Genomic DNA, 15005 nt, shown 5'->3' with positions numbered 1-15005 from the left:
AAGTTTCATATATTGAATCCAGCTTTACTACTTTTCTCTACTTTTGGTTCTGAATGATGTTAATCTGAACATGTCGTTAGAATCTGATCTCTCTGGTTATGAGAACCTACCTCCTGTTTAATTCTTCTGTCTTAAAATGAATAAGGATTATTTATAAGTGTTAATCATAGAAAACTACTAAGAGTTCTAGAATTTAACACTTCTCTTTGGTGAGGAGGACAGACGAGCTGACCCATGCAACAGGGCTCTCCAACACCATTATAGGCAATCCATCCCTCCATCGCAATTCCAAAGACTTAGAGAAGTAATACCAAGAAGCAGGGTGTGGAACAATATCTTAAAACACTGCACAGCCGTGAAAAACACAAATTCACAGCTTAAAAAACCCAATTACACCCTGATGGCTTCCAAAGAAATTAACAACAATAACAATCTTGGCAAAATTGGACATTCTAGCAAATTCACCACAAAAATGAGAATGCTTAGAGAACCTGCTAAATGCAACAAACCCCAAGAACTGCATCTCAGACTCAACATTTAACATGCTGACATTTGTAAACGTTCAGAAAAAGACTTTTAAAGTATGGCTTGTTTGGAAGGGTTGTCAGCAGGAAGCCTATTCTCTGTAGAAAGAAAATGGCTGCATGACACAGGTTTTTAAAGTTGCATCTGAATAAAAAACAAAAACAAAAAAAGAACAACTTTGGAACGATGTCCTTTGGAAATAAAGACAAATCCAAAGTAGAGATGTTTTACCATAATGCAGTGTTGTAGTTGAAAAACAAACAACATGAGCACAAGCAGTGGTTTTGTAACAATTTATTCTAGTTAAATGTGAGGCCATCAGTGGATGAGCCCTGCGAAAGCTGATGAAGACCCAGAGGGAACATCACGAGTGTAGATTAGATGATTCACGAAAACACGGCTAAACTCAAACTTCTCAAACCACAATGTTTCAGTGACTTGTTTTTCAAGCAAATAAAGATGGCAAGTAGAAAAGTAGAGGAATTTCATAGTTTGTGAAAGTTATTGAACTGATTCCTGGTCCACGGTTATCAGTTTGGTAATGTGGATAGCAAACTGATAGCTTGCTATCCACACTAGCTTTGGCTGGCCTAAAATCAAAATGGAAAGCATCTCTTGATCCTTTGCAATTTACTTGAATACCAAATCTGAGTGGATGATGCAATCATGCCGCAGAGACTATACTCCCATTTTAACAGTAACAGCTGCACATTAAAGAACCTTTAAGAAATCTTGGTAAACATGCCCACCATCACAGGGCTTACTAGAATATATTATTGTCATCTCAACCTAAAAAATAAACCCACTAATAAATCTTAAAATGTGGTTCAAAGCTTGGGAAAACATTACTTGGTCAATAATCAACTTTTTGGCTCAACCAACTAATTATTTAAACAAGAATCTGTACATCTGTAACGCAAAAGCAATACTGAAAATATGCGATATGCCAGAAAAAGTAAACTGTCAGCAGGGAGTAGTGAACACGAGTAACCCCAGAAAGCCTCTATAAAAGAACGCAACACAGATCAAAGTGCAGAGGCCAACACGGTGCCACCTTTAAGAAGCAAACTTTGACTTCAACTCCTGGATTACTCAACACCTCGTGTGGATGCCATGTGTTTTGTTTTTGCTTGTTTTTGGCTTTCGTGTCTGCAGGAACATGGTTTGCATTCAGTCAGGGCCAAAGTTGCTTCAACGTGACATCTGAATTGGTGCGGCTACGGTCGAGTACTCAAACGGAACAGCTAGGAAGAACCAAAGAACTGACTGTCAGAAGTGCTTATTTATATATGGTCAGTGTGAGCTAAGACATAGCACTAGATTATTTTTTCCCCAAAGGATTTTAAGATTTTTAGCATTTCACAAATCTGGTTTTCAGCCTTGATGTCTGCAAATAAGGTGATAAAGTGTCTCAGCATGGTTACAGGCCTGAATTTACAATAAAGAGACATGACTCAAAAAAATTAACACAAGCCATCTCAAGTAGAAAAGCAGACTCAAGTCATAGAAAACATAAAATAACCAGGACAAAGAACTGCTCAAAGCTGCCAAGCAGAAAAAAAAAAAATCCAACAGGAAACAGTAGCCATGACATGTCAATCAAGACAAACTTATGCCACCAAATACTGTTCATTGTCCTACCTGTCAGTGTACAGCATGAGCGATGGAGTTGCCATCCTGCTCTGTTAATGCAATTACACAACAGAGAAACAAGAGCCTGGAGTCTAAGCTTCAAAAGACGATAAGAGGAACAGAAAAATAGCAAAAACCCTGTGGTTAAACTCATAGATCAGCAAGTCCCACTGCATTTACGGCTTTTACTACAGAGTGTAAAAAAAGCCCTACACAGCCACTTTGTTCAGGCAGAGTGGAAAGGAGGGAGCTGCTCTCTCCTCTGTGTCCCCACCTCCTCAGTCACAAGGCTGACTTCTAAACAAATGGGATGTAAGGAACAGGAGGAATGAGTGTGAGAAGCAGGAATCTGAAGGGCAATCAGTAAATGAGTAACTTTTACTTGTGACGAATGAATAAAAACAGGGATGACGAGTTGAGTTTGAGGGAGTGCCAATTTAACACTTGATGTTACCTCATTAACTGATTAATTCAGTCAGTAAACATTTTGAGTGTGTTTGGAACTTGGATTCAATTTGAGGAAAACCAGAGCAGGCAGTGGATCATTTCATTCCCGTCATCCTACCCATCTAATAACTACAACCAAAACAAAATGTAAACTCATGGTTTTGACTCAAATGCATCTTTCCTGAAATATATATTGGGAAAGATGCATTCAGCAGAGAGGAATAGTACATTTCTTGCAAGTCAAACAGAATACGGAAATTCCAGGTTTGGCTTCAGTTCCTAAAAGAAATAAAGCGTCTGAAAATTAAAATAGAGTCTCTGCTTACGTTTAAGTAAAACCTCCAGGCACCGATGAAAAGAGGATTTAAACCAAGGTCATCTCAAATCATCACATTTTTGGCAGCTTTCATTTGCCAAGTGAACTCCTACACAAATACAGAAACAAGAAAAGGGCTACTTTCAGCTGCTCTATTACAACAGTGGGCAGTTCCACATGTTTGATTTGGCAGAGTCTTGCACCAGATGCAAGACTCTAAATCAATGAAATGTTACATTTCGGTAGCAGAGTAGATCTGGGTTAGAGGAAGAAAGAATGAGACCATGCGATCTGACACACGTGGCAATGGCACCAGCAGCCTCAAGCTGAAAGCGGTCTCAGTTGAGATTACACTTTTTCAAAACTCAATGCACACAACAATCTCTGCAGCATCTGTAGTGCTAAATGCAAGCTATCCATGACAACACACTTGATCTGAAATAAGAGCCTGGTCAAATACAAAAAGAAATCTTGGTAGACTAAAAGCGTTCCTCAGAACGTGTGCAAAAACCTGTAAGTCAAATGAAAGTAACTTTAGCATGTCTGTGCCAGCTTATAAGAAGTTGAACCCGAGTATGATGATGAAACTTGTAGTGAGACATCAAAAACCTCATTAGCATTTTCTTCAGGCAATTAAGTAGTTTGATATGTTCTTGTTGGCTGGCGTTTTTTAACTTAGTTACTTACTACGAGGACTACGGTCACCATCCTGCTGCCTTTTCTGTGCACTTAACCCTCTAACTTCATCTTAAATAGTCTTAGTAAACTGCTGTTCCCCTAAGGTGCTCTATCTGTAACATGCACAAGGAGGAGGAAGAGGAAGGAGCACCACACCTTTAGCTGCACACATTCAGAAATGGGAAGTAGCCCATTAGATGCAATGTCATGACAGTATCGTCTTCACAAACAGAGAAGCAGTGCACACTCTCTCAGGACAAGTTATGCTGTTAAGGACGTTCCCTGCCAGAAAACAGAAAATTCCTCAGGATCTGAGATACTAGGTAGGGATGCACATATCTGATAGTCGTATATAAGGGGACAGAGTGCTTTGAATCAGCACAAATATGCTCCACTGCAGGCCTCTAAAAATTCCAACTGCACATTTGGGTCACGCTGTGCATTTGTTGAATATTGAAGCAAACGGCCCCCTCACCCCCCTAAAGAAAGAAAAAAAGAAAACCCCAAAGATCCAAAAACACAGTATGAAGAGTACAAACAGGAGTCGCTAACATCAGCACAAACAACAGTGGTCAACAGACCAGTTGTATGTAACACATCTTTTTGACACTGGCCCCATCTGAAAGCAGCAACGTGCAACCACCACTGAAACTTCATAACTTCTACATGAAACAGCACAGAGGAAGCTGACGGCAAAGGGTCAGTCGTTTGAAGGCATTTCACAGTCTGTTTGCAGTAATTCATGTAATTAACAGCAAACTATAGTCAAGTGAGTTAACATGAGCCAGAAGCTCCAAAAACAGCACTTTCCTTGTTAGCTGCTCTCGCCCCTTTTCTCTTTATGTTCGTTTTAGCACTTGTGAAGCTTTTACTGCACCTACAGTAGAATATGGAGTTTCTTGTTAGACATACTCTGCATGTGTGGCTCTAAGAGCAATGCTTAGTGCTGAGAAACTACTGTGAACATAAATTAGAGCAGCAAATTCTCACTGAGCTTAAATTAAATCTGTTTTGTTCACCATGGTTTTGTTATTGTTTTACCAACAAATACAACTTCAGCACATACATGAATGAACTTTAGATTTATGTTATAAGGATGGGATCAGTAATAATTGGTCTAACTGGACACCTCAGGCCCTCCAAGGTTTGGAGGCCTATCTCCACCCACCACCACTTCCCCTGCCGGTGGCGGACTCCCTCAGGTGTCGGTGTGTTGGTGGTTCCTTGTGTCTGGGGGTGGGCGTCCGGGTACACACCGGCTCACTCCTTGGCGGCCGCTTGTCGGGGCCTGGGGCCTGGGGCTCGCTCGGGCCCCTTTGGAGGTGGGGTGCCCCCGGCCTCTCGGCCTGGGGCTCGGTCACTCAGGCGCAGCTGGGGGCCGGCGGAGCTCACGGGCGCGTCACTGCAACTCCCCCTGACTTCTGCTCCGCGGCTGCTGGGCGAGCCCTCATCTGGGACTCTCCTCAGCTCTTACTGGAACAGTGGCGCGGCTGCCCCTCTGTTGGTCTTCCATGGTCTCTTGTGTTCTGGGGGCCTCTGGATGTCTGGAGTTTTGATCTCCTCCATACCCGCTTCACACCCTGGAGGACGGGGCTGTGGCCCCCCCACACTCCCTAGCAGATCATTACATGGAGAAACCTTTGGAATGCAAGCATGCTGATCCACACAGGTATGCACACATGGGTATTCACAGACGCGGACTAAAGCTTTCTTGGCTGCTGCCTCAAAGCACACTGTGCGCTGTCTATCTTGCGTGCTGCACAATATCGTTTATTATTTAGTAAATATTGATATCTATGACTAGCTAGTTTATTGTGATGGTGCTTTGTTTTCTCTATTATTATGTTGCTCTTTGTTGTTTGCTGTCTCCTCTGTTTGTTTTTTTTGTTTGTTTTTTTTTTTCTCCATACAGGTGACCCAGGAGTTCTTTTTTTTTTTCTCTCTCTTCCCCCCCCTTCTCACAGTCTCTTCTCCCCTTTGGTTTTCTTTCTTTCTCTCCCCCTCTTTCTCTCATTCATTCCCCCTGTCCTATTTATTTAAAAAAAAAAAAAAAAAAAAAAAAAAAAAAAGACATACTCTGCATGTGTGGCTCTAAGAGCAATGCTTAGTGCTGAGAAACTACTGTGAACATAAATTAGAGCAGCAAATTCTCACTGAGCTTAAATTAAATCTGTTTTGTTCACCATGGTTTTGTTATTGTTTTACCAACAAATACAACTTCAGCACATACATGAATGAACTTTAGATTTATGTTATAAGGCTGGGATCAGTAATAATTGGTCTAACTGGTCCATTTGTACTATTGAAACATGATGTGCTGGGAGCTGGTGTCAAAAGGTGTGAATAACAAGCAAACCAGGCTTTACCAGGGGTGTTCATATACTAGTCTGTATCTTAAACACAAGAGACAACATGTAAGTGGTAGCTAGGTCGCTGCTGTGCTTTAAAGCTGCTATCAGACTCATGCTTGGCCATGATTTGGATAAGCAGAGGTCAGGGTCATGATCTTTTATGTTCTGGGTGAGCTGCAATTTCCAAGAGTGGTGGAATGGGTCAGAGGGATATTTTGCTTAATGCACGTTTGTGAAGCAATCTTAAGCATACAAATTCTGCAAGTCAAAGAGGAAGTTGACAATCTAGTATTATCTCAGTAAGGCTGGCTACAATGCTGCTTTTTGTTTTTCTTCTATTTCTGCCCTATTATGGCCTCATAACATTTGTGATAGATCAATATTTTATTTTATTTTATTTTAATTATATTAAATAATTTCCCCCAGGGATCAATAAAGTATTCTGATTCTGATTCTGATATTTCTGCCCACGTTTCATTATACTCCAGCATGGTGCAAAGATCTTGAAGAAAGTTTACAGCCCTTAATTTGTAGTTTACATCCAAAGAGACAGGCTTTTTAGATTTTTTTTTTTTAAGTGTTCTTGGACATCAGGCTGTCTGGAGGTCTTTTAAAGTTTTTCCTTTGGACAACTGCTGCTTTTTCATAAAACAAAAGGCAGCCAATATCCAAAGAAAAGCTCTACAAATGTCCCTCCTAAATCCTGCAACTCCTCTAAAAGATTCTAAATTACAAGTAGTGGTGTGTGGATCACACCATATATCGATCGTGGCTCAAGAGTTGGCAGTTCGTCTTGTAACCAGAAGGTTGCCGGTTCGAGCCCGGCTCGGACAGTCTCGGTTGTTGTGTCCTTGGGCAAGACACTTCACATACTGCCTACTGATGATGGCCAGAGGGGCCGATGGCGCGATGTGGCAGCCTCGCTTCTGTCAGTCTGCCCCAAGGCAGCTGTGGCTACAGCTGTAGCTGCCTCCACCAGTGTGTGAATGTGAGAGTGAATGAATAGTGGAATAGTGGAGGGCCCCGAAAAGCACTATATAAATGCAATCCATTATTATTATTATGATATATACACAATTCCTCTGATACCAGATATGTATGTTCTAGAATCGATTCTCACATTAAAATATTGATATTTTAGTAATTTAGTAATAAATTTGTACTTTATCATTAACAAGAACACAGTGGAAAGTAGCCGTTATTGGGATCGTCTAAATGATTGGTAGGAACAACTCCTTCCTGTCGTAGTGAGATGCAAAATGCTGCAATATAAATGTGTCACGGCTTACGTGTTGACAATAAGGGCTGATTGCAAACGGAGTCATGTACCAGCTAAGATGAGGTTTGTGGCACATGTGGCAAGACCACAAACAAAAATAAATCATAGCACAGAATATGATGACTTGATGATGAGGATGAGAGGGACAGGTGATGCTAGGGCGAGACAGAGTCCTTTGGTGCTACAGGCACCATCTTGGTACAGAGACAGAAAATGTGGGGATGTGTACCACTGCTGCCGATTTTTGAAAAGTGACTTATGTCTAGGCTTAGTTTTTGTTTTGATGTTTAAACAAGTTGAATTCCCCGCACCCTTAAAACTATGGAATCACATTTGTTCTTGTTTGTTGTTAATTTACATTAATAAATATGGTAATGAAATAAATACATGCCTGAATGAGTAATTAACTTTAGATGTTTACCCTGAGATTACCTCACATGAATTCAATTGACCTAGATTTGGTCAAGGTTGTAGAGTACATCGTTGACAGTGGATTATACAGGTTAGGTATCATCAAAATATATTATCTATATGCAAAAAACAGCTACTGTAGGCTTTGAAAAAATAAAAATGCATCCAATAAAAACACAGCTCAAAAATATTTCATATATAAGACAAATAGATAATAACATGAGTCTAAAAACTTTCTCAGTTGTATTATTATTTTAAATCATTTGTTTCAAATGATTGTTAATTGAATATTCCAAAATGTAGGTACTGACTTTACAGGATTTTTTATTTCTTATATGATAATTGTTCATAATTAAACAAGAACAGATAGTCTGTGGGGGTGTGGTGGGGTGTTACAAATACAAAGTACAGAACCATGGACTTACCTTGCAAATAAACTTGCTAGTGGTCCCAATTTTCTCTGCCTCCCATCCTCTTCTTTCTGCATGACTTCTGCCGCCCATAAGTCTCTGGAGGTTCCCGCTGAAGACGACAACACCACTTCTGAAAAGTGGTTAGTGCTGCTGTCGGCTGTCTCCAAAGTGACAATCGCACTGGAGTCAGATGTAACTGTGAAATCCAGGATGTCTTCGTTGGAGACCGACAGTTCTGTGCTCATGCTTGACACGCTGCACACAGAGATGTCATCACTACGGTTTAATGCTCCGCCCCCAACACCAGCTCCCATGGTGGAGGATAATCTGAGGGTGGGGCTAAAGAGGCGGATGTTGTCATAGCCACTGCGGGGAAAGGTGGAGGATTTTCGTACAGTGGTGCCATCAGAGGGACCATTGTCCAGAGGTAATGTGGCGGGGGTGTCGTGACTTGATTCCAGCATAAGGCCTCCGTCGCTTTGCCTTTGGTGACTGTGAAGGAAGGGCTCCGGAGGATTGATCTCCAGAGTGGGGATACCAGAGTCCTGGGAAGTCAGGCTGTGGTTGTCTGGCTCCAGGTCTGGGTAACTTTTCTGTGGGCTGCTATAACAGACAGTAGTGGGCGAGCAGGATGGCTTGTAGATGGGCAGGACGGCGTTGCTGTGTGTGGCCGCTCTGGCCTCATGGCAGTGATTGCTGATGTGATCATTTAGGTGAGAGGCCGTCGGGTCTTTGACCACAGAGCCATTCTCCACTATGGTTCCTCCAGGCATAACTGTAGGAAACAGAAATTTCAGTTTAACAACATAAATATATTTATTCACCTCCTGATAACTAGTTTGAGCCAATTTGCTGTAGTCTTTCATAAAAAGTACGTTAAAAAAAAAAAAAGTGACAATTCCATTGTTACATTGTTGAAATAAAGAAGCACAGAGAGTGCAAACTTCTGGCAAGGCAGCTCATTCTCTGGTCTCTTTCTTTGTTTTTTAATACACTAAGGTTAAAAATAATTAGTTCTGTTAAAATTAAAGCGTTAATGCAAAGTAATCCGCCATCACGGTCAACACGATTAAGATTTTTAACGCTATTAATGCATCTGGAGTGCAGAATGATTCAAAATTCCCGAAATGTTTCTGTCAACGCATTTTGGGCAGTTTGTCCAAGTAGAGTTACCTTCACACATGTGCAAATGTGCAGTTGATCTGGTAGTGACGGGCAGCTGAACCAAACAACTCAATATAGAAGATGATAAACGCACGTTTGAGTACGTTTGAATATTTAAAAAAAAAAAAAGACAGAACAGTCAACCGACATAGTATTATGCACATTGTGAAAGAATGAATTCTCTTTTCACCGAAGCACTTCCATCTTAAAATATCACATCGACATGAAGCATACATTAGTCGTGGATGCTGCTAGGACTAACGCGTCACCAAGCTTGCAACAAACCACTCACAGAGCATTGGCAGATTGCAACAAACTGCAGACCTATTAATATCTTTGGGAACATGCGCTTTACATAGCTTTGGTTCCTCGTTTCAAGGACTTGAAGCCTCCCCAAAAGTGACAGAGAGAGAGCGGATAAATGTTTACAGAGTTTTTTGTTAACATGAATGTTCAAGGTCTTGATGCATTCTCAATCATCCAGGAAAATAAATCTCCAAATTCTGTTCATCCAGATTCTGTTCATCTGGACGTAGCGTTTTGTGGGAGAAAACGCTACGTCCTTCAGTGGGCTGGTTTCAGTCATTATGCAAATGTACTGTTTATAAGATTGGGGAAACCTGCAGTCAGCTGAGACTGAAGAAGTCACTTGGATGAGTGACGAAACGTTTCTCCCACAAAACGCTACGTCCAGATGAACAGAATCAACTTTTTGGAGATGAATGTTCAAGATAAATAAACATGTTAAGTACGCATATTTTCCCTTTTTTCTTGAATCTGTTTGCTCGTGCAAAATTAAATGTGATTAATATAGAATAAAAATAAATGGTATTTAATTGTGATTAATCAAAATTAATCCAGAGTAACCCTGTGATGAATCGGATTAAACATTACCTATTAATTTTCAATTCAATTCAATTTTATTTATATAGCACCAAATAACCTCTAGGTACTTGCACAGTAGATCGTACAATAACAAATACAGAAAACAAACAAACAAACAAACAATCATATGACCCCCTATGAGCAAGCACTTTGGCGAAAGTGGGAAGGAAAACTCCCTTTTAACAGGAAGAAACTTCGAGCAGAACTAGGCTCAAGGGGTGAGATAAGGAAAACAGGATAAAGACATTCCTATTAGTATGTAGGTTTTTTAAAAAGTTGTATTTCACTGGTGAGAACCAGTTTAAGCATACATTCTTTGTGTTTACTCTCCATTTACTTCATTATATTGCATAAATGTCAGTTACAAGCTTAAATATAAAGTTGAAAAAATGTAATTGCAACCAGGCTGTTGATCAAGTAATTGCAATTAATCGCGAATAATTACAGAAAATTGTGCAATTAATTAGTTATTTTTTTACTCTATTGACAGCACTAAGAATAATGTAATATGGAGTCAAATTGATAGAAAAGCAGTGCATTATAAAAGTGAGATCAGAGGTGAAATGTGACATGGCATTTGGATGCAAACTATAATGTGACATTTAGTATCCCCATATACCAGTTTCAAATGTTGCCAATATGAACAGAAGGCAGTAAAATTTTAAACAGTTAAAGATAAGACAGTTTATGAAAGTTTGACCTTATTTGACCTTGAAGAGGTCAGAGATCCAAATGTGATTGCAAAGGTGGGAAGCGGCCTTTCTCCAAACAGCTTGTGTGGAACATGGCTTTAACTTTCTGCAGTTAAATCACCGTCCTGCAGCATCTACATACCTATGCATGTGACAAATAATAAAGAACCTAGAACCTATTCGTGGAGGAATTTCTTAATTTCTCTTTCAGCTTGTTGAGGTTCTGGTTGCGCTCTGAATACAAGTTCATGCACATTTTTCCTTAATGTGAATTTCTCTATATACAGACACCAACAGATTTTTGGTTTCCAAAGATTTGTCACAGCTAATCACCATCTTATCAAACGCATTGCACACAAATGCCAATTTAAACCCATTCAATGGCAAACTGATAGGAAACTCATCATCATATTTTCATTTTATTGGCGCCTTGATGCAATAAAATCCATTTAATAACAGCAACTGACTGCACTGTCTTCAAAGCAACTAGGAAAATAAATCTCAAGTTCACTGCACACAGTTGGAATACCTTTGGTTATGTCGTGGTCCCACACCAAAGTTTTCCCTAGTATGACTGCACCATAACTGAAATGTTTTAATTTGCATTTTGTTTAAAGAGGCTATATAGGGGTCATTTGACAGCTCAGTGTTGTTATTCGTGGGCTTTAGCCAAAATGATCCCACTTCTCTCCTTCACAAACAAAGTTTGAACAGTATGTGAGTGAAGCTTCTGTGCTTACAGAACCTTCAGCTCAAATAACCACATCTATGATATCGCCTCTCAATGACATCATCAAGGCCCAAGAGTAAGAAGAAAAAGAACAACCCAGAAGTGTCTAGATCAGTCTGAGCTTTTGGCCCACAGGACTTACTTGTACACGCGTATACTTGCACTTTGTCTATGTTTAATACGGGCATCCAACCTTTCAATAAACACCTGCTCAATCAAATAACCACAGCTTTATTAGAATTAATGGGCTAGGCAGAAAAACTGCAGAAAAGTTATTTTTGACTGTACATCCCATTGATATTGGTAGCTTTAATACAACAGGATTAAAGGTTTCCTCTAATTGACATTGGATACACGAGCATGTGAGCCTAACTAGGTGAAAACTAATCCTAAAGTAACCCGACTGTAACTGGAGTCTGCAGTGTAATGTGAACATGTTTTCTGCTGGGCTCCATCATGCTCCAACCCCAGCTTAGAAGCTAGTGTGTCTAAGCTCTAAGCTGCATTAGCAGTGACAGGAGAGAATTTCAGGAATCCTTTCATTAAACCAATTCTGATGCGGGGAGGGGGGGTGTTATCTCCTGCACTCTGGCAACAAGGGAAACTCTCATAAACTTCAGAGCACACATGGTGGGTTTAGTGTTCCTACTACATAACTCACAGTGGCCCGACTTCCTAAATTTAATCACACAGAAATAAACGACAGGCATGTTAAGACAGTAAACAGGTTACGATTAAACCAACCACGCCCTAATCAGTAAAAATAAATACCCTTTCAAAGTCAAAACCCTAAAAGAGTTGAGTGCTCTCCAACGCACTGACACACGAAGCCAGATTTTTACCCAAGCTCTAAACCCTGACCTGCAGGTAGTCATGTGAGCCAGGCAGACTTTGTCCCAAAACACAGCAACAGGTTGTGCCACTGTAGAAATCAAAATACAAGTAGAGGAGAGGTCAAATTAATGATGATGACCCTACGGTCATTATTATTAATACTGCTATGTATTCTGAAAATATTAAAAGGTCTTAACAGCTAAGCACTGAAATGTAAAAGCTGTGAAGCATGCGGCCGCACCAGAGTTTTTTTTGTTCTTGTAAAAGTAATGAAACAGAAACAACAAGATTGCCTTCATTGTCTGCCCAACTTAGCCGCCTATTTGAATACACACACAGACACACACACACACACACACACACAAATCTGGTTCTTCAAGTCATGATATGATGACTCTATGGACACCATAAGGAAATGCAATATTACGCCACTATATCCCTGACTAACAGCAGAAATTGTGAAAAGTGGGCCAACACTTTCACAAGCAATGGAGCCAGTTTTCAGTTTACCTGCATTTGTTTAAAAGCACATCACGTGTTATGGCATAACCCAATTCCAAATATCTGTGTCAGGTATATGGAGGATTCCAGTTTTCGGGAGTGGTTACAAATATTTATTCCATGCCAATATCACTTTCTACAAAATTGAATGAAAGTTCAAGTTTTATTTATTCTGAAATGATGTGCAGAACTGAAGACTAGCCATAGCAATTTGCAAACTCACTCAGTGACGCTTGATATTTGAGATATGTGACGAAATAAAAAGTGCAAGTGCTGTTTAATGTATAATTAATCTATGCCGAATTCATGCCCGTATCTATAAAACACGAATTATTCAACTGGTCATAGTTAAACATCTGTGTAAATTCGCGATATTACATAGTTTTGATTTTTAAAAGTTTTTCTAATGTAGTTTGGTGTGACATACGTCACCAGGGAGGGCAGCACACTCAGTGTCAGGGTCACGGTGAACATGTCATGTTGTCTAACCGCGATAAATACACAGAACTGAGACCGTGCTCGACAGTAACGTACCACAGTGGTTCTCCCTCCGGTCCTGTGTGTCGTGGGCCGTGTTGGCCATGCTGCCGGTTAAAGCTACAGGTGGGTGACAGGTAGGCGCTGGCCGGAGTGGTCCATGATGATGCTGTGACTAGTGCTGCACCACCATCAACTCCCAGCCTCCTCAGCGGAGCTTCGGCCAAACGAACAGCACTGAAGTCAGCTCATTTGTTGTCGAATAAATTCCCCGGAATTCAGTCGGAATGCGGCCAGTGAACACACAAACGCCGTGTTGAACCGCACTTGCTCGCCAAGTGCACTTGCCGCTGACGCCAACTCACTAATTTCACGAGCGCTTCCTCAAATGGAACCAACACTTTTTAAAATGAGAGAGACATGTTGGTTTAGCCTTCCCGGCATCACAGCAGGACAGGAAGTGCTTCTCCGCTCTTTTGTGAATCATAGAAGCAAGCGCATTTCTCAAGTTTCTCCGGAATCGTTAAGATTTCATACCTGTGTCGATGCTTCTGCCGCCATTTTAAAACAAACTTGTACGGAGAGTGCGGTCTAATCGAGTAAAGAGTGCTCCCTGTCGATGGTTCACCTGTCTGGACCTGAAGGCATTATTAATCGACTTCGCAACCTGCGGGCTTATTATTTATATCACTGACCGTATGTTACTTCTACAATATAGACGGTTGTATGACGTAGAAGAGTAGTCCTCCCAAAATAAACAATTAAATAACATTTTTAAAGTCGGGTTAATGTTACAAACACATTTTATTAAATGTATGTTCATATTAAAACCATATTGAGCCTATATCAACAGAAGTATATTCAATAGCATCGTAAACTGAAATTTCACAAATTGCTATAATAACTGAGCACCTGCTTATCAAATTGTGAAAACTGTCATTAGAAGTGCTATAGGCCTGAAACTTTTAAGAAGATATACTCTGTATAAATAAAGTGGAATTCTACAGAAGCAGCTCTGGGAAAATGTATAATTGTTATGACACAAAATAATGTACAGAGTTATCTCCTATATGTCTACACCATTTTGGGTGGCATTCCTTTATAGGCCATATAAATAAAAAGTTGATGGTAGTATTTTTAATTGTACAAATCCTGTAGTGACAACAAACCTCTGTTTTAAATAAATATTTTAGTAGCAAAATAATATTTTCTTAATAAAATATTTTTTTCTGCTGATAGAAAACCCAGTCTTTGGTTACACCATGACATTTTCATATCCCAACTCTTCTGTAGCATCCGCACAACTTGACAAAAGACCTGTAAAACATGGTTGTGAATTCTGGATTGTATTGTAACATATCATCAACTACTTAAGTGTATATTTTCTTATAAACATTAATTCTCAAGCTATTCCCAATTCCCGTTACATATTTATAGGTCTAAATAAGGGATAGCTAGAATTAATATGAAGTAATATGACACTGTTGAATATCTGGAAGTCCTACTCGTCTTTTTGTTTTATAAGTTTACAACAGATTTTCTAATTACTAATAAAAGTTTTGTGCAAAGCAGCAATTATTCATCCAAACTCAAAAAATATCAAGGTTAAAATATTAAGTGTGTCCATACTTTTGGATTGCAGTTTTATTAAGTGCAATTTCCAAAATTAA

At 39.9% G+C, this 15005-nt stretch overlaps 1 protein-coding gene across 1 annotated transcript in view; it reads right to left on the bottom strand.

Annotated features, from left to right (window-relative positions):
- tbc1d14 (TBC1 domain family, member 14) overlaps positions 1–13926 on the bottom strand; it is a 45520-nt gene extending 31594 nt beyond the window's left edge. The window contains exons 1-2 of the mRNA XM_085400482.1: positions 13393–13926; positions 8065–8827 (exon numbers count right to left, since the gene is read on the bottom strand). Coding sequence (XP_085256608.1) covers positions 8065–8827; positions 13393–13441 — 812 coding nt within the window. The 5' untranslated portion in view covers positions 13442–13926. The remainder of the gene's footprint in view (positions 1–8064; positions 8828–13392) is intronic.
- Between the last annotated feature and the right edge of the window lie 1079 nt (positions 13927–15005).

The sequence above is a fragment of the Rhamphochromis longiceps genome, linkage group LG3, assembly GCF_057381845.1.
Source record: "Rhamphochromis longiceps isolate RC_006_pf linkage group LG3, R_longiceps_female_GT1.1, whole genome shotgun sequence".
NCBI lineage: Eukaryota > Metazoa > Chordata > Actinopteri > Cichliformes > Cichlidae > Rhamphochromis > Rhamphochromis longiceps.
Note: the sequence above shows the minus strand (reverse complement) of the source record. Positions and strands in the feature narration are given on the sequence as shown.